This window comes from Taeniopygia guttata, chromosome 1, assembly GCF_048771995.1.
Source record: "Taeniopygia guttata chromosome 1, bTaeGut7.mat, whole genome shotgun sequence".
Classification (NCBI taxonomy): Eukaryota; Metazoa; Chordata; class Aves; order Passeriformes; family Estrildidae; genus Taeniopygia; species Taeniopygia guttata.
This window is the reverse complement of record NC_133024.1, coordinates 18,306,549-18,334,360: the sequence shown is the minus strand read 5'-3', so window position 1 is coordinate 18,334,360 and position 27,812 is coordinate 18,306,549. Positions and strand designations below refer to the sequence as shown.

The 27,812-nt window shown below is 57.5% G+C and overlaps 1 protein-coding gene across 1 annotated transcript in view; it reads right to left on the bottom strand.

Annotated features, from left to right (window-relative positions):
• Positions 1-26,230, bottom strand: part of ARHGEF17 (Rho guanine nucleotide exchange factor 17) — a 30,419-nt gene extending 4,189 nt beyond the window's left edge. Inside the window, exons 1-13 of the mRNA XM_030264172.4 lie at positions 23,266-26,230; positions 5,791-5,868; positions 3,473-3,655; positions 2,970-3,086; positions 2,602-2,694; positions 2,047-2,223; positions 1,731-1,781; positions 1,397-1,506; positions 1,202-1,287; positions 973-1,091; positions 514-727; positions 316-389; positions 4-197 (exon numbers count right to left, since the gene is read on the bottom strand). Of these exons, the coding sequence (XP_030120032.4) occupies positions 4-197; positions 316-389; positions 514-727; positions 973-1,091; positions 1,202-1,287; positions 1,397-1,506; positions 1,731-1,781; positions 2,047-2,223; positions 2,602-2,694; positions 2,970-3,086; positions 3,473-3,655; positions 5,791-5,868; positions 23,266-26,190 (4,421 nt within the window). The 5' untranslated portion in view covers positions 26,191-26,230. The remainder of the gene's footprint in view (positions 1-3; positions 198-315; positions 390-513; positions 728-972; positions 1,092-1,201; positions 1,288-1,396; positions 1,507-1,730; positions 1,782-2,046; positions 2,224-2,601; positions 2,695-2,969; positions 3,087-3,472; positions 3,656-5,790; positions 5,869-23,265) is intronic.
• Between the last annotated feature and the right edge of the window lie 1,582 nt (positions 26,231-27,812).

Sequence of the window (27,812 nt, the reverse complement as noted above, 5' to 3'; positions counted from 1 at the left end):
TACCTATAGGCGCGCTTGAGGCCGGGCACGGAGGCGATGCAGAGGATCCTGGCGGAGCAGACGGCGATGCACGCCTCCACCGTGGGCTCCTTGCGGATGCTCAGCAGGCAAACCTGCCCCACGTAGCCGTCGCTGTTGCAAACCCAAACCTCGTGCGAGCTCTCCGGGCTGCCGTGGCTGGGAGAAGCGCAGGAGAACTGCCAGGGAGGAGAAGATTGGGTTATTCAGGAGCCATGCAGGAGCTGTCGGCATCCGGTAGCAGGACCACCAGGATGGGGAGGAGCTGTGGGATGCCTGAAGCCAGACTTTGAGTACCTGCATCCCGCTCCGTGTCTTCATGATAGGGATGGCTTTGAGGAACTCCGGGTCCAGGCAGTTTTTGCTGGAAGCTGGGAAAATCAGATTGGGGGGATCAAGAAGTGATGGAGGAAAGGGGTCTACTGAATTGGGGTGGTGGGGGGCGGGGAATGCCAAGCCCACCACCACGTCCACCTGCCCCCTCCCTGCTGTTACCCAGCTTTTTCTTGGCATCCTCGAAGGCTTGCTCGAAGCCGAGCCGGGCGTCGGGGTTGGGGAACTCGAAGATGAAGGACTCGGTGCCGTCAGCTTTGGTGGTGCTGAGCTCCACCTTGTTAGGGGGGAAGGCCATGCTGAAGGACAGAGATTGTTTCTCCGACAGCTCCCGGTGGATGGCGGCCATCAGGTCCTTGATCACGTCATCCAGGCCCTTGGGACAGGGACAACACCAGCTCTCAGGGACAGGCCACCACGAGCCACATGCTTGATAATCCCCTGTTCATCCCCTGGCATCCTTCAGAGGCTGCCCCAACCTCTTTCATGGCTTTAGGGCTTTAGGATGCTTATGGCCACCAGCCCTGCCACAGGTTCTCCCCTTCCGCTGAGGACATCCTGTGTGTTCCCACTGGGGATGTATCCAACCAGGGGACAGCTGCAGGGCTGCCATCCCCATACCTGGTGGGGGAAGCTGAGGGTCTCTGATAGCTTGCTGACTTGCCCCAGCGTGTTGAGGTCTTCATCCAGGCGGCTGATGCTTTTCTGGATGCTCTCCCTGTTGGTGGCTTGCGAGGCACCTGTGTGGGGATACATGCACAGCGTTAACCCTTCCCTCCCTGGCACTACCAGCCAGGGGGAGACATGGGTTTTGGGATGTGATGGGACACTCCAGCAGGCAGTGACAGACCTTTAACGATGTCCACATCCTCCAGGGGCAGCTTCCACAGCAGTTTGTACTTGCTGGCAGTGTCGATCACGCTGGCCGCCGTGTACCTGGGAGGTTGCGGGGGATGGCTGAGCTGCACCCACAGCCACAGCCCCCTAAAGCCACGCCAGCTGGCAGGGACACCCAGAGGGTGTCCCCAAGCCTGGTGGTACTCACAAGCTCATGGAGCTGCGGCGGAGCGAGCCCGACTTGCGTTTCAGCGTGGTGCACACCAGCAGGTCCGTGAAGAGGAAGAAGGAGCGGTCCTTCTTCCCACCCACTGCCTTCTGTGGAGCAGTGGGAGACACCAGGGGGTTAGTGACCATCTCTCCTCTGTGCCAGTGCTGGGAGAGGGCCCTGTCTCAGTTTCCCCATGTGCTGCCTTGCCCTTCTATCTGTCTGCTCCATCCATCACCTCCCATGGTTGCACAGGCACCCCATGACCTGCAATCACAGCCTCCCACTGCCCACCCAAGGTGTGGTCCCATGGCCCCACAGACCCCGCTCTTACCACTTCCACGACCATCTCCTGGCGCAGGAACCTGCGGAGCGGAGCCTGGAGCTGTCGGGACAAGGAGACTCGTGAGTGGGAAGCCACTGCGGGGAGCTTTGTGGTCTTCATCCCTGCCCCTGCATCCCCCAGCTCAGAATTGGGACCCCAGCCCCTTCCCAAACCCTCAGGGGCCCACAAAGACCAAATGAGAATGGGGAAAGTGGAACTCGGAGGAGAAAACAAGTAACCCAGTCTGGGGTGACGCAAAAGAGCAGAAATGAGGACATTTTGTGGAGAAGGAGGGTGCCCCCATCCAAGGCCCCCCCCTACATACGTCCTCCATCCCTTCAATGTGGGACTCAATCTCCTGCACGATCCGGGCGTTCCTCTCCACCTCCTCCGCGCTCTTCATGCCCTTGTTGATCCTCTCGGCCACCTGCTTGATGTTGCGCTGGGCGTCGATGAGGAAAGGGTGGTCGGGGTGGTCCTCTGGCGTGTGCTTCAGCAGGTCCTGCCATGGGGACAGAGCCGGGCTGTCACCTCTGGCAACGCCTGGACGCTGGCACTGTCACTGCCCCAGCCCCTCCCACGCTGCTCTGGCTGCTGGGGATGGAAAAGCAGCCCCGAGGAGGGGGGTGGACATGCCCAGCAGAAAGGCTGAGTGACGGTAAGGGGACCATGGCGTGGTGGGGCAGCAGGGTGACTGTCCTCAGAGTGACCGTCCCCAGGAGGGCGGAGCCATGTGCACACCTGGGGACACCAACTTTATGACAAAGGGTGGGAAAAGGGGTCAGGAGAGACCTGAGAGCCCGGAAAGCTGCGTGAAGGCAAGGAGGATCAATGGCCTACCCCGCTGCTGGTGTGACACGGACACCCTGGTGTCACCCACCTTCACCAGCAGCTCGTATCGCGGGATCCTCTGCACAGGCTTGATCATCAGGTCGGACAGGGCCTGCTTCTCCTTGTTCTCCCGCATGCTTTGCTGCAAAACACTCATGAGGGTCAAGGATGGGCCCCTCAGTGGGGCACAGCAGGGACACAGCCTCCCACTAACCAGGGTCACCCATTTTGGTTTGGGGTCCAAACTTCCACACTATCCGGAGTGATTCCGGTTCATCCCAACTGACCCTCTTTGCAACAAAACCAAGAAGGTGGGGGCAAAATTCCCAGTCTGGCAATAAAGTTACTCCCATTAACTCCCATCCTGCCCTGCTTTAGCTCGTGGCCAGGATCTATGGAGACAGAAGCAGGACCCACCTCCAGGAACTTCATGAAAGCCGGCCGGGCTTCCTTGGCAATCCTGACGGCATCCTTGGCATTGAGGAAGTTATCAATGTAGGCAGAGTAGATGTTCACCAGCACATCCTTGGAGAACTGCGGGGGAAAAACAGGGCTAGGTCCAGCAAGGATCATGGGCATACTGGGAGAGGCTGGAAGAAGCTGCCCCAAGGGTTAACTCTGGCTCTGGGCTGGTGCAGGGAGGGCTCACCCGCTGTCCGCCCACCTCGATTTTTCAGCCCTGACGTTTGTGCTCCCGAGGCAGAAACACGGAGCTGCAGAGCCAGCCGGGAGCAGCAGCTCCCACCCTTATGCTAAGCAGACAGCAGGCCTGGAGATCGTCTCCTGTTCTCCATCCCAGGCCTGCTTGGCCCATCCTTTCATCACTCCCCTGCCTCCTGCTCCGAAACCTCTGCTCTGGGGCTGTGCCCAGGAGCGGGCACACCCGCATTCCCGGGGGGAATCACCCCGCCAGGACCTACCGACTGCACCAGGAGGTCGCCCACTTTCTGCTTCTCGTGCCAGTTCTGCACGCAGTCGTGGATCTGCTCCAGGAACTGCTCGTGGTGCTCCAGCAGCTCGGGGATCTGGTCGAAGATCTCGTCCACCAGCGAAGGGTCGCACAGCAGGGAGTTCTCCGGCTGCTTCAGTGGCTTCATGTAACCCTGCGGGCAAGCAGAGGATCCGTGGAGGTTTCCTCTCCCTCCCCAGCCAGTTTGGATCTCTCATCCCACGTGAATACAGGGATGGATGGCACCCTGCAGCCAGGGGTTCCTCCAGGGGATGCTGGGCTGTGGGGACCGCCAGCAGGACCAGACAGGTTTTGCAACCCAGCCTCCCTGGGTCCCATCACAAGCAGTGAATCCCCACAGCTCTGTGGGGAGGGGGACATGTCTGCACAAGGAACCTGCATGGAACAGGATCCTCTCTCCCAGGGCCTTCAGAGCCATCTTTGCTGTCATGAGCCTTCACCACCTCCATCTGCCTGACCTAGCTTGGAGATCACAGCAACACGACCCCGGGATCCAAATGCCAGAGTGTTCCTGATAGGATTTAGGGTGCTTGGAAGCAGGAGGGGCTGGACCAGCAGGATGCATCCACTGGGATGCCCTAGACTACCACACAATGGCCAACAAGCAATACTCAGGTGGCTCTGCTATGAAAACCCTTTCCTCCATCCATGGGGCAGAGCCTGCAGAGTGGAGGAGTGCCCCTGGAATGGGAGAGATGGATTTACAGGGGATGCAGCAAGATGTGGAAGGTCGTCTCAAGCCCTGCCATCCCCTCAGCCTGACCAGTACAGTGCTGGTGGCTTTCAGGATGTGTGGAGGACCACGGAGCTGAGCTTTGAGGACAGGACCCATCTCCAGCGGCTTCAGACCTCTCCGACCAAGTGGGCAAAGGAATAATCCCCCAAGGACCAGGTTCCTCAAGCTGATGCCAGATATCTCATGGAGACCCAAATTAGAAGGACCAAATCCATCCTGAGGCTGTTACCCCCCTTCACCTGCCCTGTTGTGTCCAGCAAGTCCAGCAGGAGCTGGGATGGACTGTGCCATGCATCCTGTGCCACGCTGGGCAGAAGAGCATGGACACAGCCCTTGCTGCAGCACACAGGGACAGCAGGCAGGGTTTGCCCATGCACCACCTGGCTTGGCTGGAAGATGATGCTCCAAGGCAGTCTTTGTCCCATGCTAAGTGCCACCAAGACACGTCAAGGATCTGAGCACCTTGTCCCAGCTGGGACAGGGAGCTGGGAACACCTGGAGCCCTCTGATCCCTGCCAGAAAGCCACGTTTCCCCTGGTGGCACTGTGTCAGAACAGGTCCCATGGACAAGAGCTCAGGCATTAACACCCTGTGGCCTCCCACCAGTGTCCCTCCCACCTCAGAGGATGCACAGACCACGGGACAGACTCTCTCCATGCCAAGACCAGCAGGGACCAACCCCAAACCCTGTACAGCTCCCCCCAAAATCAGCCCCAGAGCCAGGGTCCTCTTGCCCCTCAAACCCAAGATCTGCACTGGCAGCGGCCGGTGGGTCCTTCCCTCCTCCAGCACATCTGTGCCCACCATGGGGGGATACTGTGGGGTATTCATGGGAAGAGCCCACGGCAGTGTTGGGATGGAGTGCCCCATGCCCTTGAGGACTGTCACAGAGGTCCCACAGGCACTGCTTTTGCAGAGCTCAAAGTTTGTGGTGTTTCCCCCTAGCAGGGATGTGGTTGGACAAGCCACACCTTGGCCAGGTGACGTCTCTAGGGCGTTGACCATCATTAACCTGCTGAAACACCTTCATTAACATCTGAAACGTGGGGTGGACCCTCGGGCCAGGCTGCTCCAGGGGGTTTGGAACCAGCTCAGCAAAAAAGCCTGAGAAAAACCTTCGGCTCAGGTCTGCAGGTGATGATCCGAGCAGGAAATCGGAGCACAAGGGAATGGGGGATTTCAGGGGTCCCCCATCATGGCAGGGCCATCGGGAGATGGGGTGCAACACGAGAAGGAGCTTTCGGAAGGCAAGCAGAGGTAGAGACCTGGGGACACACTACGTGCCAGGTGACAACACACGGGGAATGTCAGGGGCTCGCTTTGGGCACGGAGGTAACTCCCACACCCCGTTCTTGACACCACTGTCACAGTGCTCCCACTTCTGCTCCTGCCGTCCCCAAAATCCCCCCTGTCACCCCAATCCACCCCGGTGCCACACAGCTCCTGGTACAGCCCCTGGTACAGACTTGGGGTGACCACGGTGCCCCTGTGCCACGGTTTGGGGCGTCACACCCCGTGCCGTGCCACCTTACCTGCATCAAGGTGCGCAGGGACTCCACGTAGGACTGCTCGGTGTCCAGCAGGGTCATGATGACGTGTTTCCTCATGTCCTGCCCGGAGGGGAAAGACACACCAGTGTTTTTTTGGGGTGACCCGGGCCGGGGGAGCTGTGCGCCAGCGCTCGGGGCCGGCGCTGGGGCTGGCTGGGGAGGCTGAACACCGGAGGAGCCCGGCTGGCGTCCAGCTCCCCTGCGCTGCCTCTCCACCCCGATGGAGGAATCCGGGAGGATTAGGAAGTACATGACACCGAGCGCACAGACGCCTGGTTTCCTCCGCGGCCGCGTCAGGAGCCCGCCCTGGAGCTCACAGCCCTACATGGGTCGGTGCCGGAGCCCTCTGCCTCTCCAGCGGCTCCGCTCCGAGCGGACCCGCAGGAATTCGCCTCCCGCCCAGCACCGCGGGCACCCTGGGGCCGGGCTGTGCCCACGGCGGGCGGCACGGCGGGCTGCCCTTGTGGAATGGGCCGCCAGCCTTAGGAAACAGATGGGTCGGGGGCTTCTTGGCTGTGGGGCTCAGGGACCCCTCTTGTGTGCATTCCCTACAGCTCAGCCTGGGGGCTCAATGCTCCAGAGCCCAGGGCGTGAGACACGCCAAAAGTTCTGGGTGTGAGATGTTCCAGCTCTGAGTGCAGAGTTATGGGAATGCTGCAAGGCTGCTGGGTGGGAGACACCCCAGGAGATTTCGGTGGGAGATGCCCCAAGGGCCCTGGGCCCCAAACGTTTTCCCCATCACTGCACTCCAGACGTGCAATGATACCCCAGAAGTTTTGTGTTTGGATACGCTCCAGAGATTCTGGGTGCAGAGACACCCCGAAGATTTTGCATGTGAAGGAGAGACTCCAGGTGCAGAGATATCCCAAAAGCTTTTGGTGCAGAGATGCCCTGGGTGCACAGACACCCCAAAGGTTTTGCATGTGCAGAATCTCCAGAGACCCTGGATGTGAGACATCCCAAATGTCCTCAGTCTTGTGGGATGAGCCCCTGTCCCCTGGACACGTGTCCTCCCCAGTGGGGACACGATGACCTGTGAAGCTGCTCTGCAGCCACAGGAAGAAGTTTGACCATCCTCACCATGGAGAGAGGCCACCTCATGGTCCCCAGGGAGCAATGGAGAGGGATCCTGGCCAGATCCCGCTCTAGAACAGAGCTGTGCCTCAGCTTCTCTGCTCCCCACCAGGCTGCTGATGGAATCAAGCATGGAGGAAACTCTTGTCTAGAGCCAAATATTGGTGACGGGTCCAAGGCTCTCCAGGAATCAGGAAACCATGGTGATATCGGGAACACCAGCTGAGACCTCCCCACTTGGTTAGAGAGCTTATAAACACTCTCACTGCTGGATTAAATTTGTAATTACGGACGGATGGGCACTCACTGGAGGATGGAGCTTAGGGGAACCTGATGCCCCAAACTGCCTCAGTTTCCCCAACCCTCACCCAGTCTGTAGCTCCCTGCTGGTCCTTTTTTTCCTGGAGCTTTCCCAGCTCAGCACCACAGCAAAGGGTCAGACCCAGGGGCAGCACAGGCTCAGCTGCACCAGCAGCTGGGGATTTGCAGCAGTGGGGACACACAGGATGAGGCCCAACTGTTGGCAAGAGGATTTTTACCCCCGTTACAGCACCACTATTACCCCGGCAGGGGCAAATTCCCACTGGGATGAGCAGAGCTGGGGGAAAGACACAATCCCAGCAGGGCAAAGCCATCCATGGGCAAAGGCAAGATGTGCCCCACTGCATTCCTTACCCCAGCAAAGCCTCTCCGCTGGGGGGCTGAAGATGCTTCAGTCTCCATCTGCTCTCCCTGGGGACGCCCCCACCTCACCTTGGCCTCATCCTGCCTCCCCCGGGACTCTCAGTACCCTCGGGATCAGCCCCTGCCCTGGGAATCGGGGTATTTCCCACCAGCCGACGCCTCCGCCGTGTAAATCAGCACTGGAGGGGCGGTGGCAGAGATGGCTCCAGCTCCCCCATCACCCTCTCCGGGCGGGAGCATTCCCCCTCCCCGCCATCCAGAGAATCCCGGGGGTGTCGAGCTGAGGATGAGGATGAGGATGGAGGCACGGTTGCTACGGCAATCGCCTCGCAGACCCCACAGGTGCCGGGTTCTGCACACACGTGTCCAAACGTGACGCATCCGTGCGCCCCCACCTCAGCCCCACATCCCACCGGCGACCCCCCCGCTGCACCCCGGGACCCCTTTTGCCATCACCTCGGAGCCGCCGCGGCTGCCGCAGCCCTTCTCCGGCAGCTCCTCGGCCGCGCCGCTGAGCCCGGAGGTGGCGAAGGCCGCGTCGATGCCGTCGCCGATGTCTCGCATGTCCTCCAGCGCGATGGTGAACTGCGCCAGAGTCCTCACCATCTGCAGCATGCGGCTCCCGGGGGTCGGTCCGTCCCACGCGGCCCAAGGAATCGCGCAGAAATTCCCTCTCTCTATCCCTCTCTGCCTCTATCTATCCCCAGGTGTCCGCCCCGAGCCGGAACGCTGCGCCGGGATGCGGCGGGGAGGGGAATAAAAGCGAGGCGCTATTTATATCGCCGGGCTTCGGTGTGGATGTGGAAGTACGGGGATGTAGGAAAAACCCTCCCGCAGAGCGGCAGCGGGCTGCGAGGCTGCGCCTGCGTCCCCGGCGACGAGAGGGTCCCCGGCCCCCGGAGCTGGCCAGGCACGGGCGGGAGGCAGAGCCGTGCCCACACAGACACGCGCGGATGCGGGCAGCGCCGGATCCCGCCGAGGGATGCTGCGGGAAAGGCTTTGCCCAGGGAGGATGCTGGGGGTTGAGGTGGGGGGAGCCGATGCTTTCTTGGGGTCTGTGATTTTTTCGGGGAAGGGGGACGCGCGGGTGATGCTGGGGTGCTCAGCATCCTTAGGGACTCCATTCCTGTCAGTATCCCCCTCCTTGACCTTGCAGGCAGGGAAACTGAGGCACGTCCCCTTTCCCCCCACGGCATCATCACCTCTGCACCCACCCCCGTGCTGGCCGGGTGATGCATCCTGCCCATATCTGTTTGTAACGCTCCCCTCCTGCTTCATTAATTAAATCTAATTAGCCGCTCGCCCCGTTTCCACAGCAACGGCGTGCAGCAGGGCTGCATCCTCTCGTTGCAGCCAGTAAATTTCCTCTTGGAAGTGAGGATGGTGAGCATCCCACCCGGGGAAGGGTGTGTGGCAGAGAACGGACCACTCGGAGCAGGTAATGGGAGCTGCAGGAGCTGTCAATGCACCCAGGGATCAGCGAGGAAGGGACGCTAATTGCAGCCAGGTAACCAGGCTGATCTCAAGGCAGCAGCAGCTCCTGCTCCCACAACTGCAGTGGCCAGGTCATCCCAGCTGTTGGAATGCTGGGTTTATTTGGTTTGCAATCCCAGATCTGCTCGAGTTGCAGTCCTGAGATCTTCTGGGATCCAATCCCAGACCCATTTCTGCTGTAATCTCAGATTCCTTTAGGCTACCATCCTAGAACCAGTTTTGTTGCAAGCTTGGATCCATCTGCATTGCAATTCCAGAGCCATCTGGATTGAAAACCTGGGCTATTCTGAGCTCCAATCCCAGATTCATTTTGGTGGTAATCCCAGACACATTTGCGCTGCAATCCCAAACCCATCTCAGTTGCAATCCTAGGCATATCTACATTGTAATCAGGGATACATCAGGGATAAAATCCTGGCCTCTGCTAGAATCCTATTGCAAACATGCTTCTGTTGCAATCCCTATTTTATTTGGGTTCCAATCCCAGAACAAAATGTGTTGCTAATCTAGGTCTATCTGGATTTCAATTCCAGACCCTTCTGTTTGCAGTCCTGGGTGCTCTTGGATTGTAATCCCAAACCTCCCCGGATTGCAAATCCAGGCCCAGCTGGGCTGCAACACTAGGTTGTGATGCCAGACCTGTTTATTTGCTATCCTGGGCCCCATCTGTGTTGGGATCCTGGGCCCATTTGGGTTCCATCTCCATTCCCATCTAGCTGTGATCTCAAACCCATTCCTTTGCAATTCCAGAACCATTTGGGTTGCAATCACAGACCCACCAAGGATTCACACCTGGGCCCAGACGCATTGCAACCCTGAATCCATCTGTGCTGCAACCCCAAACCCATTCCTTTTGCAATCCCTACTCCATTCCTGTTGCAATCTCAGACCCAACAGGGAAGCCAACCTGGGTCCATCTACATGGCAATGCCAAATCCATTTGGGCTGCAACCCCAGAACCACTCCTGCTGGAATCCTGGACCCACCTGGCTCAAAGTTTTGGACCTATTTGGGCTGTAACCCCAGATCTATCTGGGTTGTAATCCCAATCCAATTCCTCCTGTAATCCTGGACCCAGCAGGGATGCAAACCTGGGTCCATCCGTATTGCAATTCCTGCTTCATTTGAGCTGCAATACCAACCCCATTCCTCTTGCAATCCCCGCTTCATTTGAGCTGCAATCCCAGCCCCATTCCTCTTGCAATTCCAGCTTCATTTCAGCTGCAATCCCAGCCCCATTCCTCTTGCAATTCCCGCTTCATTTGAGCTGCAATCCCAGCCCCATTCCTCTTGCAATTCCAGCTTCATTTCAGCTGCAATCCCAGCCCCATTCCTATTGCAATGCGGGACCCACCAGGGATGCAAACCTGGGTCCAACCGCATTGCAATCCCCAATCCCTCTGGTTTCAATCCCATTCCTTTTCCTTCGGCAATCCCATTCCCACTCCTCTGGCCATCCCATTCCCGTTCCTCTGGCAATCCCATTCCCATTCCTCCGGCAATCCCATTCCCATTCCTCTGGCAATCCCATTCCCGTGCCTCTGGCAATCCCATTCCCGTTCCTCTGGCCATCCCATTCCCACTCCTCTGGCCATCCCATTCCCGTTCCTCTGGCAATCCCATTCCCACTCCTCTGGCCATCCCATTCCCGTTCCTCTGGCAATTCCATTCCCGTTCCTCTGGCAATCCCATTCCCATTCCTCTGGCAATCCCATTCCCACTCCTCTGGCCATCCCATTCCCGTTCCTCTGGCAATCTCATTCCCACTCCTCTGTCAATCCCATTCCCACTCCTCCGGCAATCCCATTCCCACTCCTCTGGCAATCCCATTCCCGTTCCTCGGGCAATCCCAGCCCCGCTCCAGCCGCGGTCCCGGCCCGGTTCAGCCCCGCTCCAGCCGCGCTCCCGGCCCGGTTCAGCCCCGGTTCAGCCCCGGCCCGGCGGCTCCGCCCGCAGCCCCGCCCCGAGCCCTCCCCCGGGCCCGCCTGTCCCCGGGGCGAGCCGGGCGATCCCTCCGTGGCAGGAGAGCCTTTCCCACTCCCCGAACGCCGCCCTTGGCTCAATCCCTTCAGCCAGCCCAGCGTGTCCCGGGATCGCTGCAAGGACACTCTCGGGGCCGGCCGGAGGGGCTGCGATCCTCCCAGCCCCTCGGGATGCCAGAGGATGGCGGGGGAAGGGTTAAGCCCGTCCTGCCCGGTTGGGAAGCAGCCGGGCTGAATCCCACCGTGCTTTCGGGGGGCCGGGGGGGTCACCTCTCCATCACCCGGGGATGCAAACCCCGGAGCGATGCGGCCAGCCGAGCCCGGACCCCCCTGCAAGCGGCCCACAGCCCACAGGAAATTCCTGGGAGTGTTTGGCCACTCCAACAGCGCTGCCTATTTTTAGGGCTGTCTAAAATATGAGCCGGTTATTTTTAGCAGCGCGGCTCTTTGTAAACACCTTTAGATTTCCCTTCGGACCAGCCCCTATTGTGTTTTTTTTTTCCCCAACCTGAGCGTTTCCTCCCCCAAAACCCCAAACCCTCCTGGGAAACGCGTGCCAGTTCCTTGGGATGGAGCCAAGGGACTCATCCCCCATCCCAAGGCTTGTGCCAGCGTGGCAAAATGCTCCTGAAAACCCAAAGATGGAAAGGATCCGGCACCAGGGGTTTGGGGGTGATTCAGCAGCACCCCAAACCTGAGATGGGGGCCAAGGAAAGGCCTTTTCCCCCAGCTTTCCCTCTGACACTGGAAATACAACCCTGAAGAAGGACGGGAACTCTCCCATCCTGATTTATTTTATTTTTAAATGAGGCTCAGGGTGCAACCCCATCATTTTGCTTTTCGCTGCACAGGATTATCGATGCAGGGGGAGTTTGAGCATCCCCAGGGATTTTAAAACATCCTAAAATATTTGGGAAAAGGCCATGGTATATTGTGTCCTGCCTCCACCCCCGCAAACAAAGAGGCATCGATGGAGGAAAGTCCTAAAACATCCATTTTTTAAACAAACAAAGGCCAAAGGGAGAGTAGGAATGTACATTCCATGAGGGATCACAGCCATCACACAGATTCTGGCCCTTGAGCCCGGGCTGAGGCTGTGCACAAATCAGTGCATGGAATGATGATGTTTCCAGCCACTCTGAGGACTCCCCCCACTCTCCCAAACCCTGATGATTGGGTCAGTGTGGGAGGGTGTTCCTCCTGCTGTCACCACCACTGTCTGGGAGGCTAAAATCACATCCCATGGGGAGGAGGATCTCTGCATCCCCAGATATCATCCCAAAATTCCCACACCCACAGCACTCAGTGTTTCTCCCTTTCTTTGCTGTAATGGGTTGTGCCAGCACCCAGCCATACCCGGAGTGAGCTGCAGCAGGGATTTTTGTCCCTGAGACCTTGTTCTGGGGCGAAAAATATCCAGATTTAGGGGGGGAAAAGACCACTTTGGGAGTGGGATTTGCTGCTAAGGGCCTTCCTGCAGCTGCTGAAGGAGGAGCTAGCCCTGCCTCAAGCAAAATTATTTCCATCCTTCCTAAACACACCAAAATTATAAGAGTAAATAAGTACAAGTTGTTTTTCCTTCAATTACAGCTCGTTCCTGCTGCCAGCTCCTGATGGGTGATTCTCTAGGGCATCACAGTAGCGTTGTGCTAGGAGCTACCTGAATCTTGAAACAGCATTCTCAGTTTGAAAGAATCTGGAATTTCTGCACCTTTTCTTTCCCTGTATGCTTGTTCCCAGGGCAGATCCCACTAGAGGGAGCTGGGACATAGTGGGAGCCACTGGTCCGCGGGGACAGTGCATGGTGAATTCCCAAGCTTAACAATTTTAACACATCATCAGCGAAAAGGCTGTACCTGCTTCCATGCATCCCCATGCAATGAGCAAACCCTTCTGCAACAAACAGCATCATCCTGGCACGTAAAACTTCCTTGTGCACTCAGAAAAGCCCCTGGCTGGCACCATCTCCCAAAACAGGAGATCCTGTATCCAATCCAATCCTATATTGCCTCAATCACTCAGCCTCTGTCAGGAAATCACTCAGGAGGGAAAAAAAAAAATCACATTCTGTCCTCTTGGGAAGTATTAAAGCCAGAGGTTGGATTGGGCTCTGTAGGGTTTTCAAACGTAGGCAGCCCTTCCCTTGGGATCAGTGATGCTCTGCCCTATGTCCCTCGAGTGCCATAAAGTTGGGGGATGGCAGCCATTGCCAGCTCTGGGCACCAATCACCTCCATTCCATGGTGCCAGTCACCTTTTTGGGGCGTGTCAGCCCATCCCTGGGTACCAATCACCTCCATTCCATGGTGCCAGTCACCTTTCTGGGGTGTGTCAGCCCATCCCTGGGTACCAACCACCGCCATCCCCGAGCACAAGTCACCTCTTTTTCCAGGTGTCACCTCATCCTTGGCTTCCAATCCCTCCCTCCCTGCTACCAGCCTCTGATCTCTGATTAACAGCTAACCATCCCTGGGACCACCAGGTCCTGGAGAAGCCACTGCCATGGGAACAGGAGGACCTGTGGCACAGAAGAGGGGCCATGCCCGAGCCTGCCCGACGCCGTAGGGAATCACATCCGGGGCTGCATTCCCTCCCTGCCCAGCCTCTCCCTGCTCTCCCACGGGTAAGGAAAGGCCGAGCTGCTCTCCAAAAAGTAACTTCTGGAGAGGAAATAAGAGCATAAATCAGCAGCTCTGATTCAGCCCTGCTTCAGTTACTAATAATATTCCCGTGTTTATTCGCAGGCCTGGGGCTGGAGATGTTTGCTTTTCCCTCGGCCGTGGTTTTTCCCAGGCTCCCAACTCACAGAGGAGCATTGATTTGGTCAGGGATGCTCCCATGGAGAAACCCGGCAGCACCACCCGCTCTGGGATGAGGAGGAGGAGGAGGAGGAGGAGGAGGAGGAGGAGGAACAGGGCAGCTTCAGCCCCAGTGCACGGGAATTCAGTTGTTTTCCCTTCTTGGACTTCTCGGCTGCGGTGATTCATCCCGGAGGACACGGCCTGGCTGCAATTCTGCTTTTAAAGTGTAAGGAAAAAAAAAGGGAATAAAAAATAAAGGATCTGGGGCAATTTTTCCAAGGCAGGGTGGAAGGATGCTGGGCATCCCTGTGCTGCCCAGGGGAGCAGCAGCGCTGGGAGCGGTGCCAGTGCGATGGGGAACGCGGAGCTGTAGGAGACTCATCTCCCAAAGCAACAAAAATTCCTCCTCTAAAGGCACAGTGGGGCTTTTCCTGTGGGATTTTCACTAGAAATCGGGGCTTCTACCAATGACACTGGGGCGAGGGGCTCTCCCCTCTGCCAAAATTCAAAGCTCGGGATTGTGCTGGTGCATCTCCTGCATCCTCTCTGTGCTACTGGCAGCATCCCATGGATCCCCCCTCTCCATGCCCCCCTTCCCACCCGACTGGAGATGCTGACCCCAATTTAACCCTCCCCAAGTACCATCCATCCCCTGGCACGTTTGCAGAGCCCTTGGTCCGGGGCAGAGCTGGGGGCTTGTGGCCCCCCGTTTGCTGCCAGCCTTTGCCGAGGCCTGGAGCAACTTTCACCAAATATGGAAGGTTTTTTTTGCCTCCGGTTTTCGGCACGCAGGCCACGGCCCAAGAGCACAGCTTTCCAGATGCTGAGGTCAGCCCAGCTCTTATCCCCTCCCCCTGCTCCTTCCCTGCTGCCTCCCAGTGGGCTTGGCCCTGCACCCACCAGGACAGGAGTAATTCCACCCCCTCAACTCACTGGAATCCCTGGATCCCCCATCAGCATCCTCTGTTGCTGGCACAAGCCTGACCCTGCACCCCACACCACCCCAAAAGCAACGGTTATGAGGATTTTGGGGGACAAGGAAGCCAGGGAGAGGGCTGATGGCACTCCCTGCCATCACTGATGGATGCCAGGCTGATACAGGTGGGTGGGAGGTGCCCTGGCTGCCTGGTGGAATGGGGCCAGAAGTCTTGGGACAGCCAGGAGGGAGCCAGCCTGGCATGCAGGGAGTGATGGGCACAGGAGGTGTCTGGTACCCAGGAGCTGATGGGGATCCAGGTTTCCACGTGGAGCCAGAATTCCAAGCACACCCGAAGCCAAGAGGTATCCAGGAGTCAAAGATGATGGATGCTCAGAAGCTGATGGCTGCTCAGGAGCTACCCTGCATCCATGGGCACCCAGAAGCCAATGGGGACTCCCTGGGTACCCAGGAGCTGATGGATGCCCAGGATCCCAAAGAGACTTTGGGCACCCATGGATCCACAAGCACGAAGGAGCTGAAGGACACCCAGGAGCCAACAGACACTCACAGGCTTACAGGCATCCAGAGGCCATGGGCACTCAGGAACTGATGGATCCAGCATCCAACAGGTAGCCAGCAGTCCACGGACACCCAGAAGCCACTGGGCACCCAGAGGAGATGGGGATGCAGGAGCTGATGGAATCCTAGGATCCAACAGGTGTCAGGAGTCCATGGACACTCACAAATCCAGAAGTAATCACAGGTCCCCATAAGCTTATGGCCTCTCAGGTGCCAACCAGTACCAGGAGTCCATGGGCACCCAGAAATGTCATCCAGCTGCTGACAGGTAGCCAAGAGCTGACAGATGGATTCTTAGGATCACACAGTGCTAGAAATCCATGGGCACCCACAAGCACATAGGAGCTGATGGACACCCAGGAGCTGATGGAGGAGGTAGGAGACCTGAACACCCTGTTCCATGCCCCTGCCAGGACTTCTCCTGTCCCTCCTGCCTGGGTTCATGTCCTGGAAGCAGCAGAGGTACAACCAGCAGCCTTCACCCAGCTGTGCCCTACAGACTCCCAGTGCCTGCTGCTCCGTGGGTCCCCTCACCCTGCTGCAAGCAGGACATCAGGGATCTGGGGAGGGGGGGGAACCACAGACCTCACCAGGAACGCCCACAGCCCACGTCACATCACAGTCAAGGCGAGAGGTGACAGCTTCCCTGCCCTGTCACTGTCACAGCACACCCTGGGGTGGGGGGAGTGGGGGAGCAGGGGGGGTTCAGCATCCACTGACCTGTGCCAGGTTTGGACGATCGAGGGACGAGTTCCCTCTCCGCTCACCGAGGCTCTGAGCCATCTACATCCCATCTCACCGGGGTTTTGGGCAACCCAAAAAAAACCAAAAGGACCAAACCCGATCCCCTACCGCTACCGACGGTGTTTCTGCCGAGGGGTCAGGATGAAACTCTCCCAAAAAAAAAAAGAGCAAGAAGAGGGATGCCAAATCAGGGCAGGCCGACGAGTCTGCTGCTACTCCAGCTAAAAAAAGCAGGAAACCATATCCCAGGCTCGGAGATGCCAATCTTCCCATGCAAACAACTCCCTTTTTGTTTTTTTTGGAGAGTATCAGAGGGCTCGGGAACAGGCAGTCACAAATAGCAACTCCACGGCACCACCAAGGAAAGCTTCTCTAGCCTCAGGGACCATGCAGGGATGCTGGAGACCCCACAGCAGGAGGGTGGCTTCACCAGGGGGCACCTGGTGGTGGCTGTCCCCTCACTGGGATGGTGACTCCTCCAGAGGAAGCCTGGTGGTGGGCACTACTATGGGTGTCCTCTTTCCCAGCACATCCATGCAGGGATGTCCTGGTCAGGTTCACAGGTGTCCTGGATGTCACTGGTGTTATGGAAGGTGGTGGTGGCCATCTCCTTGATCCCAAAAGGGGACAGGCCTGGGGTTTCCAGGACAACGCAGGACACGGGGGTCACACAATCCCAACATCTGCTCCCTCCAATCCTCCCACCACTCAGATTAAAGGGATTCTACTCAAAATACCCTGCACAAGGTACAGGGGAGCACCAGGCTTGGGGACAGCCCCCAGCTGCACCCAGGAATGGCAGTCATGAGGGCAGGAACTGCACAGACTGGGATCAGCCTCCTGTTCCCCGGAAGCTGAGCAGCTCCAGCGGGAATTTGCACAAAGTGTGAGTTACTGGAATACTTTTACCCAGATGCTGATTTTTGCTCTCCTTCCCATTGGCCGGGCCACAGTTCCCAAAGAACCAAAAGCAAACACACTATTTTTAGAGAAGAGTTCATTTACTGGAGCCATTCCCTTTGAAATTCCTCACTCATCCTCTCCATAGAAACCAAGGGAGTCCGGAGAAACAGCCCCACCGGGACCAACCATCAGAGCTTTAAAAAGAGCCACATTGAGGGAGAGGGGGTGGAAGTGGCTGATTCTTCTTCACTGGACACATCCTGGCCTGGAAGCACCATGGTGGAAATGGCAAGGCTTTTGTTCTGGTGGGCTCTGTCTGTGCAGGCTGGGCTAGACGCCTTCAGGAGGGGACATCCTGGAAGACGGACCATGTTCTCTTGGAAAATCATGCCTGGATGGCATGTGGGGACTGCTGTCCTGGATAGGTGCTGGGAATGGGTGGAGAGGGATGGCTGGATGGGAGCCTGGACATGGATGGAGGTTGATGAAGATGGGAGGAGATGGATGAAGATGGATGGATGGATGGATGGATGGATGGATGGATGGATGGATGGATGGATGGATGGATGGATGGGAGAATGGGAGTCTCCTTCCCAGTTTTCCAGGGCATGCCCTGAGAGAAGAGGAAACTGTACTGCCCAAAGCCCAGTGCTGCCTTGCTGCACCTTCCCTTCATGTGAGGGCACCTCCTTCTCCATCCTGGATTTAGGAGAAGCTGCTGCTGCAGCTCTGAAGCTGTGGGATGCTGCATGGGACCTGCTGTGACCTGGTGAGAGAGCTCAGCAAGGGGAGACCTCAGCACATCACCGCTCTGGACACTCCCATCACACAGGGATCAATATCCATGGGAAATCTCCGTCTTCAGAAATGCCCCTGGGAAAGGCTCTAAAGCAGAGAATGAAAGAATCACAGAATGGTTTGGACCAGATGGCACCCTAACTTCATCTTGTTCCTACCCCCTACCATGGGCAGGGACACATCCTACTAGAACAAGCTGCTCTCAGGCCCATCCAGTCTGGCCTTGAACATTTCCAAGTATCCCCAAACCCTTGCAATGATGGATTAAGGCTGCAGGAACAAGCCCTGGGAAGCTTTGAGCTTCCATCCCAGCTGGGTTTGGCAGGAGGTTACCTGGAGGTTACATCACAGGGAAGCTGACCTGCTGCTTCCCTGGCAAGAGCAGATGGAAGAACAAGGCCACCTCCTCCCAGAAGCTTTGGAGGCATGTGATTTTCCATGGAAAAGCCCAGGCATCTGTGCACAGATGCAGGCAGGATGCAGGCAGGCTGCCCAGTGCATCTTTGAGAATATATCCCTGCACCAGGGCCCTCTCCATACCCCCTGCACCAAGGACCTTTTCCCTTAATAATATGAATTATTTAGAAATGCCAGTAGGTGCACAGCTTCATCTTGGGGACTTGCCAATGTCCCCACGGCAGCACCAGCCAAAGCTCCAGGAGGTTCCTCATTTTAATTATGATGCTCGATGGTTTCATAGCACTTTGCAGCCCATGATTGGAGAAAACAAAAAACTAAACCTAAACTGGTCCATCAGGCAAAAAACACTGCCAAATTCCCCCCAAATTCCCTTTGTGAGTGTCCCATACATACCTACATGTCTCCATACCCCCTGCATGTGTATCCCTGCACTCCCAGGACTCCCTGGGCAGGGATGCACATCCACACAAATTCCACGGATTTCCCTGCATGCACAAACTCCAGAACCAGCCTCTCCCTGTGTTCCCCAGCCCCAGGGAGCTCCTGGTGCCTCCCAGCTGCAGGACTGTGGGTCTCTCCATAGGCTGGAAGCCCAGCTCCTGCCGAGCCCGTTCCAGCCTCCCACCCTCCTGCAGTCCCTGGATGCTGCCAAGAGCCTGACCTTTGGATCAGGCAGCCACGGGCCAAGGCCAGCCCCCAGGACCAGCTCAGCCCAGGGCTAACCCTGTCGCTCCAAGGCTGGATCCTGCCCCACCAGCACAGGCCTCAAAGGATGCACATCCCACGTGGATCATCCCCCCTCCGGTGGAGCTCGCTGCCTAATTAATTAGAGGCTCTTAATTAAAGTGGGGGGGACAAGGGACAAAGGAGCCCTGTTCAAAGCGCTGGCACTGAGGAAAAGAAGGGGCAGAAATGGGCAGAGTTGAGGGGATTTTGGCAGCAGGGAAAGGAAGAGACAAAAACAGGCAGAGATAAGGGGATTTGGGCACTGGGGAAGAGTAAAACTTAGGCAGAGTTTTGGGGACTTTGTAAGCAGGGGAAAAAAAGAGGTAAAAAACAGGCAGAGTTAAGTGAATTTTGGCACCAGGGAAGGAAAGAGGTAAAAAATGGGCAAAGATAAGGAATTTTGGCACAGGAGCAGGAAAGAATAAGAAATGGGCAAAGGTAAGGGATTTTGGCAGTGGGGAAAGAATGGGCTGAGTTAAGGGGATTTGGGCTGGGTCACCCCCCTAGACATGCTGCCTGGGCCCATGCCATGGATCCCAGGGTCAATCCATGGCACTGACAGACAGCATCACCTGATTCCAGCCAACTTCTCCTTGCTCCATCCCACATCCCACCTCTCTGAAGGGCTGCCTGCATGCCTCAGTTTCCCACCACTCCAGCATTTTGCTGAGCACGGCAGATCCAGGGACAAAAAACCCGGACAAACCATTGGAGCAGGGAGAGGAAAGCCAAGATTTTCCCATTCCCACCTTCCTCCTGCAGCTGCTTTAATCAGAGATTTCCAGTTACACCAAAAAACAAGACAACTCTCAGCCACAGCCCCAAACCTGGGGGATTTACAGAAATGGAACAAAGGGAAAATAAGCCCAAAGATTACAAACTTCAGGAATATATGGCCAGTGCATGGATCCGGCCTCTGAGCTGACCCCAGAGAGAGGAGGAGCTTCTGGAGGATTGGGGATGAGCTGGGAGGAAGGATGATGAGGAGGAAAGGGGGTGGTTGACGCAAGCTTCCCTGGGAACGTGACCCCGCCGTTTCCCTCCGGGATCCCCCTCCATCCCTGATGGCTTTTCTGGGGTGCGGCCACCCCGCTCGGGGACCCGCAGGTGGGGAAGGCAGCGGCCGGGGCACCGGGGCCACGTTCCCACGACTCCCGTGCTCCCCAGAGGTGCTATATTTAAATCAATATTTTCCTGTTTAGTCCGAGTGCTGCTAAGTCAACAAACACAGCATGACAGTGAGCATACCTAATTTTCCATCCCCAGACGGATTCAGCCATGGGGGGAAGAGAGATCCAAGGGGTTGCCAGTCTGGCAGCAAATGGGCCCCAAATCCATCCCAAAAGTATCCTAAATGCATCCTGACTTGCTGCTAAGCTGTGTGGGGCTGCCTATGGGTGCACACACATGTGCTTGTGTGTTCTGCCCATTCCTGCAGTTTTTGGGATGCTGGAAGCAGGGAAAAGCCTTTATCTTGAGTTTTGGGGTTTTTTTCTCCCACAGGATCCACCAGAGTGGGATGTGCTGCTAACGACTCCTGAGGAATTAAAAGCCCATCATCAGGCACAGGGTGAAGGAGCTCTTCTGCACCCAGGATGAACTGGATGGCTCCAGCCCCATGGAGAATTGCTGGAAAGCACCCAGGACAAACAGTGCTGCCCCCGAGGGAGAACACCACTTTACCTCTCTGGGTGGGACATGCCAGATGCACCTCTGCCAAAGACACCACCAAACCACGGGACCTGGGAAAATATCCTGGGGGAATGATGCTGCAGGGATACTCCACCCCAAGGGAATACCTTGAGGGTGAAAGATTTTGTGGGGAGAATATTTTAAGGGACCATCACCCCAGAGGTGCCAGACCCCATATGAATCCCTTCCCAGTACAGTCTGCTGGAGATGGACACCATCTCACCAGCATCACCATGATACGAGATAGATGCTCCCATCCCACAAAAAGTGGAGGTGGCCATTTCCCCATAGAGACTCACATCCTTGCAACACTGGCCCTTTCCATTGAGTTAGGGAGGGGAAAAAAATCTAAAAGTAAAAAATAAAGCTGATTTCTTCTCTGCTGGTCAGGGAGCACATAAATCCCTGTTCCCAGCCAGCCATCCCAGTGCCAAGTTATATCCGGTCCTCGGTGCTCTCACTTAGAATTAAAGCAACTCCCTTGCAAGTCCCCCTTGGCCCGCCCCAGGCAAAGTTGATGCCATCTGAAATAAAACATCCCAGCTCCACCATCTAATAAATCAAAAAGAGAAATAAAAATCCTGTTTTCAGTTAGGATATGGCTGGAGCACAAAGAAATCCCAAGGCAGGAGAGAGATTTGAAGATACAGCTGCGGTGTTGCCCTTAAAAGGGAAAATTCGCACCCTGTTCCCCGAGGCCAGAGGGTTCAGGCAAGGTGAGGAGCAGCATCCTCAGGGTCTGCTTCCACAAGGTGGCCCATCCACCTGAGGACATGCTCGGCCAAACAGGGCTCCCAGCTGGTAAAAATCCACCCCAAATCATCCCAAAGTTGGGATCAAACCAGGGCTGGGGGTGTATCAGAGTATGGGGTCAGCAGAGCATGCCTGATATTGGGGCCATCAGGTACCAGCCCCAGGACACCACAGTGACCTGCCTGAGTAAGAAATATCTCTCTATAAATTATTAAGATAAACCATATATTATATAAACTAAACATATGAATTATTTAGAAATGCCAGTAGGTGCACAGCCTCACCTTGGGGACCTGCCAAAGTCCCCACGGCAGCACCAGCCAAAGCTCCAGGAGGTTCCTTGTTAACCCATTTTAATTATGATGCTCGATGGTTTCATAGCACTTTGCAGCCCATGATCGGAGAAGACAAAAAACTAAACCTAAACCAAATCAGACAAAAAATGCTGCCAAATTCCCCCCAGATTCACTCAAAACATCCTCAAGGATGTTTCATACAGCGGCCAAGAGTGGCCATCCCATTCTCAGCCACCAACGGTTGTTGTCTGGCAGTGGGGACAACAACAGGAGAAGGAGCTGGATGGGGAGCAGAAATCCCTGGAAAATATTTTGAGGGGAATGTTGCTGCAGGGATGATGGATTCCAAGACAATAACCTGGGGGAATGATGCTGTGGGGATGCCAGACCCCGGGAGAACCTCCTGGGGATGATGATGCTGCTGCAGGGCTGCTGGATCTCAGAGAATATCCTGTGAAGAGGATGCCAAATCCCAATAGAATACCCTGTGAGGAAACTGCTGGGGGATTTTGGGAGGATCCAAAGAAAAGCAGCCTCTCTCCATGTAGCTCTGCCCTGGCCAGCAAGGGTTACATGGCTGGGCTCAGCCCCGGGGACTTCACGCTTGGCTGCCAGCGCCTGCTGGAAGGGAATAGTCCAGCCCATCCTCTTAAATCGGTTTGGAGCAGGGGAGAGAGCCCTGCCAGCACCATTCCTGTGAGCTCTCAGCAGATCCCCCACAGGAACGGGTATTTCTGGGCTTCTCCCGGAGCTATTAAAAGCCCCGTGGGTGCTGGCACTGCTGTGCTGCAGCAGGAGGTGATGCTTCCAAGCCCTTCCCGGCACAAACACCCGGAGTGATGGGAACCCAAGTCCATGTTCAAACAACAGCCAAGGCGCCAGCGATGCCAAAAACCCATCCCAGGAAAGATCCCAAAGCACGCAGCTGTGCTTCAGGGTGAGCAGAGCACCTTCACACCCCCCAGACTGCACCATTTCTTCCCCAGAGAGGATCAAACTTTCACCTATCAATCAAATATTCAGTGCATGCACAAAAATATTTTTCCCCTTTCTTCCCATGCACCAGCACGGCAATGCTCATGATCCCAAGTAGAGGGGTGGTGTTTTTTCAGAGAGGAAAATGCAGTTTTGCTCAATAAGGGGTGTAACATGAGGATTCCCAAGCAGAAGGATCATTTCCCAGCCTTCCCAGCCAAGAAAAAGGCAATTTTTGGTTCAGCACCTCAGGGATGGTCAATTCATCAGTACCTTACATAGCATCACTCAGAGATGTTATATATAAACATAATACATTTCTAAAAGCCTCTTCCACCAAAACTTGGTGCTATTTAAATTGCTTTTTCCCATCCAAAACTGCTTTTTCCCATCCAAAACCCACCTTTTTATCAGGGAGGTTGCCCCAACAAACAAGAGCTCATCCCCTGGGGACCACCAGAAAGGTCTGGGAGGGCTCTTGGCCATCCAGCAGTTACTCCGCAGATGGGAGTTTGTCCACCACAAGGGACACATGAGAGACTCCCAAAGCTACCAGTGCTTTGGATGGGTGGTGCACCCCATGAAACAAAGGTGCTTTTAGGATGGATGGGCACTTACCACCTGTGGCTTGGTCCTGGGGCCGTGTTGGTCGGGCAGACGGGAGCACCGGGGCAGCTGGGGCGGTGGGGCAGCGGGTGGCGAGCGGGGTCCATCCCCAGGACTGGGGGACATGTCACCTGAGTTGAGGGCCAGCATGTACCGCTTGGTGACATCCTCCAGCGAAGGCGGCTGGAGGGTCGGGAAGGATTTTCCAGGTGAGCGGCCGGCAGCCGGCGCAGGGAGGTGGCCGTGGTGGCCGGAGGGGACGAGTGACTCGGGGACGGTGATGGGGACAAAGGTGGCGGGCTCGCTGGTGTGACGGACGTGCTTGGTGGCCGGGCGGCTCTTGGCGAGGACAGCGGGCGCTGGGGGCGGCTGGTTCTCCTGGTGAGCTGCACGGTTGGAGCGCTTCTTGGAGCTGCGGCGGGCGATGCGAGGGGACAGCACGTCGGCCAGCTTGGGGTCAAAGCCGTAGCTGCGGCCGGTGCCCGGTGCTGTGGGCTGTGCTGAGAGGATGGGCTCGCTGCTGGACGGGGGAATGCTGGGCTCCAGCTCGCTGATGGCCTCACCGGGACCCTCAAAGGCGCCAGGTGCCAGCTCGCCGCGGCGGCTGGGGTCACTCAGCGACTTCTTCTTGATGGTCTTGCCGTTGGCCTTGTCATCGCCCAGCTTGGCCATGGCGCCGGGCTGGCTGACGATGGTGCGGATGAGGCTGCTGTAGTCCCGGGGCCCATCGCTGCCCAGGGAAAGGTCGCTGCCCGCGCTGCCCGCGCTGCCCGCGATGGCGGCGGGCTGGGGGATGCCCGCCTTGGCACTCAGCGAGCCCAGCAGGTTGCTGTCGACTGAGAAATTCTTTGCCTCCTCCGCCACTGAGCGTCTCCGGTGAGGCATGGGGTCGCTGAGGGAGCGGTAGGGCTCGGTGCCACCCTCACTGCCGCCCTCCATCCCATTGGCGCCCGCTGACGGGAACTTACGTCGCCGCCGCAGGCTGCCAGGGGTGCTCGGCATCTCGGGTTTGCCAGCCGGAAGGTCTTCAACCGCTGCCGTCGGGCGAGCGGGCAGCAGCGTTTCGGAGTCACCGGCTGCAGGCCCGGCACTGGGCAGCATCCAGGTGTCCACAGCTGCGTGCAGGGCTTGGAAGCGCATCCCCACAGGCTCTGGCTCCGTGACGATGCCCTCATCCGTCACGCTTGACTCGTGACCCGACAGCTCCTCCGCAGATTTACTGTGAGCGAGGTTCTCCTCCAGCTCCACGTCCTTCAAACACCTCGTGCTCTCCACCTGTCCCCGAAGGGTCGCATCTGTCGTCCCCGTCGTCGGTGCCACCACCTCAGCGCCCTCCACACCTCCGCTGTCCTTCTGCTCGGCGGCAAAGCCGTAGTCCTGCTGGGAACCCATCCTGCTGATCTTCTCAAACACCTGCCTCGCCTCCTGGATGTACTGGTCCTGGATGACCATGGGGAGAGGATCCTCGATCCCCTGCTGTCCCCCACCTGGAGCCACCTGGTCCTGGCCGTCCGTAGAAGCCAGAAGGAGCTCGGAGGAGCTCTGCTTCATGGTGCTCTGCAGGAAAAGCCGCCGCGTCCCGGATTTTTCTGAGCAGGTGAAGGACTTGGCACGACGTAAAGTGGCCGTTAGGTCCTTGAGCGTTGGCCGCTCGCCCGGCGCCCAGCGGTTTTGGGGATGAGCGGCACCGCAGCCGCCTGGGGAGGAGCTGGCAACGCTGGAGCATCCGTCGGAGCCCACATCAAGGCCGATCCTCACACCTTTCTTCTTCACCTTCAGCTCTGAGAGGTCTGATTTGAGGAAGCTGAGCAGAGTCAGGGTCTCAGTGGCAATGTCAGGGTTGGACAAGGACTTGCGATGCTTGGCCTGCTCCCCTTCCAGCCCTGGCTGGTGCAGGCTCTCGCTCCCATAGTCCAGTTTTGCCTTGGCCACGCTCTGGGGCAGCTTGGGGCGGACGCGGACCCCCGGCTGTCCCCACGCCAGGCCATCGCTGGCCCCGAAACTGGGCGATCGATAGATACCATAACCTGCCTGGAAAGTCCGTCCTTGGCTGGGCCAACAGACTCCAAACTGCTCCTCTTCCTTCAGCGTCTCCGTGCTGGAATAGCGACTGCTGCTGCGTGACCCGCCGGGGCTGCCGAAGGGCAGGATGTTCACCTTGGAGACGCGGGCCACCATGGGCAGCGGGTGGCGGGGGACCACCCTAGCGCAGCCTTCGGCCTCGGCATCGCCATCCGCCGTGCCCTCCTTCTTCTTCCGTGCGGCGCGGGGCCGGAGGGCAGCGCTCTGCCCTTCGCCTTCGCTGCCCGACGAAGCGCGGGGAGAACGGGCCGCCGCGGCTTCATCGTCCCCGTTGGAGCGGGGCGATGGGGAGGAGGAGGGTGGTTGCGGTCGAGTCGAGTTATGCCAGGAATGCGGGCCGGGCTCCGGCGGAGCTCCGCGGGGAGAGCGGAGCGCCGGGTGCGGGACGCGGCTGCGGGGCGGAGGCGGCGGGGGAGCTCCGCGGGCGCTCCCGCTCCCACTCCCGCTGCCGTTCCCCATCCCATTCCCGGTCGCCGCCGTCGGCTGCCGGCAGCTTTCCCCGAAGAGTTTCCGCATCGCCGGGACGCTGGGCCAGCGCGGCGGCTCCGCGTTTAACCCCGGGCCCGGCGGCGACGGCGGCGGCGGCGGGGGCGGCGGTGGAGCCGGGGACGGCGGCTGAGCCCCGGCATGAACCGGGCCCGTCGGCTCCGGCTCGGTGAAACGAAGCGAAAGCTGCCGTACCGACGGGGCCAGGCTGCCAAAAGCCCGGCCCGGTTGTTGCTCCGCGATCGGCGCTGAAACTTTCCTACCCGGGAAGAAGAAGGAGGAGGAGGAGGAGGAGGAGGAAGGCGGGGAGGAGGCGGGCAGGAGGCACCGAGCCGCCGCTACCCCCCGGCCGCTGCCCCCCTCCGCCATTGTCGGTGCCCCCCCGCCGCCGCCGCCGCCGCCTCCGCCCGCCCCCCGGCCCCGCCGCCGCCGCCGCGCCCCGGCCCCGGCCCCGCCGCAGGCACCGCCCGGCCCCGCTCCTCCTCCGGGCTGCCGGCGGGCTGCATCCCTCCCGCTTTGTTTTCTCTCTCTCTCCCCCCCCCCAGCCCCCACCCCTTCTTTTTTTTTTTCCTTTTTTTTTTTTTTTTGGCTTTTCCTCCTCCCTCACCCCCTGCTTTTTTATTTGTTGCATTCAAATAAACTTTCCTCCCCGGAGGCGGGGTTTGCTCCAGCAGAGGGGGAGGGTTGAAGTTTTGCTCCCTTTTAAAAATTATTTATTTAATTTTTCTTCTTTTTTTTTTTTTTTTTTTTTTTCCCTTTAGAGGGGAGGGGGGAGAGGAAGGCGGCTTTGCAGCTGCCCTCTTGCTCACGGGCTAAGCAGGAGCATCTCGCACCCCCCTGCATCTTTCACCCCCTCCTGCATCCTTCGTTTCCCCCTGCATCCTTTCTTCCACACACCCCCCACCCCCCCACCCCCAGCATCCTTCATCCCCCTTCCCTTTTATAAAGTGGCTTATAACAAAATGGGCGAGCAACTTTTTACATGGGCAGATAGTGATACGATGAAGGGGGACAGCTTTAAACTAAAATAGGGGAGATTTAAGTGACATATTGGGAAGAAATTCTTCTCTGTGAGGGTGGTGTGGCCCTGGCACAGGGTGCCCAGAGAAACTGGGACTGCCCCATGATCCCTGGAAGTGCCCAAGGCCAGGCTGGACACTGGGGCTTGGAGCAACCTGGGATAGTGGAAGGTGTCCCTGCCCAGAGCAGGGTGTTGAAATTGGGTGGTCTTTAAGATCCCTCCCAACCCAAACCACTGTGTGATTCCCTCCATCCTTCCCAGCTTTTTCTTTTTAGGGGGAAACAGGATAAATAAACAAAAAATGTGAGTGCCAGTGAAAGACTCTTCCCATTGCATCAGATTCCTCCAGACCTTGCTTTGCTGCTCATCTCAGGGAGGAGAGAACACCTTGTTCCCAACTTGCAAAGCTTGCAGGAAAGCACTGCCCCGTGAACAGACTTGCTCGTGGGTTTTCAGCATCGCTTGTCAGCGCTTGCTATTTGAAGCCTATAACCCTTTTTTCCCCCCAAGACAGCAGATTTATCGCTGGGGATGTGAAAAATGAAGGTGGCTCGGACGGCTGGTGGGTGAGCTGTGGCCTTGGAGACATGGATGGGGCTGCAGAGGTGTTCTGGCCATGTAGAAAATATTGCTGGCTCTGACACCGAGGCACAAAAAAAGGGAAAAAAAAAAATCCAACACCTCCTGTAAATGGATTTTTCAGGACCTAAAAAGCGCCCGCAGCGATGCCGTGAGGTGCTCCACCCCAGCAATTCTTCCTTCCCTGGCTCTCCCTTCCCACCCTCCACCCTGTTTCCCCCAGGCCTGGGTGTCTCCTGGCGGCAAGAATGACGTCCCCACGATGTCCCCCCCCCCAGGTGGCATTTTGGGAAGAGCCATGTATTTAATTCCCACTCATTTCTGTAGGAGCTGTTCCTCAGCTGCTGGCTTTGAGCATCTGCCAAGCAAAGGAGATTTTTTGAAGCCTTCA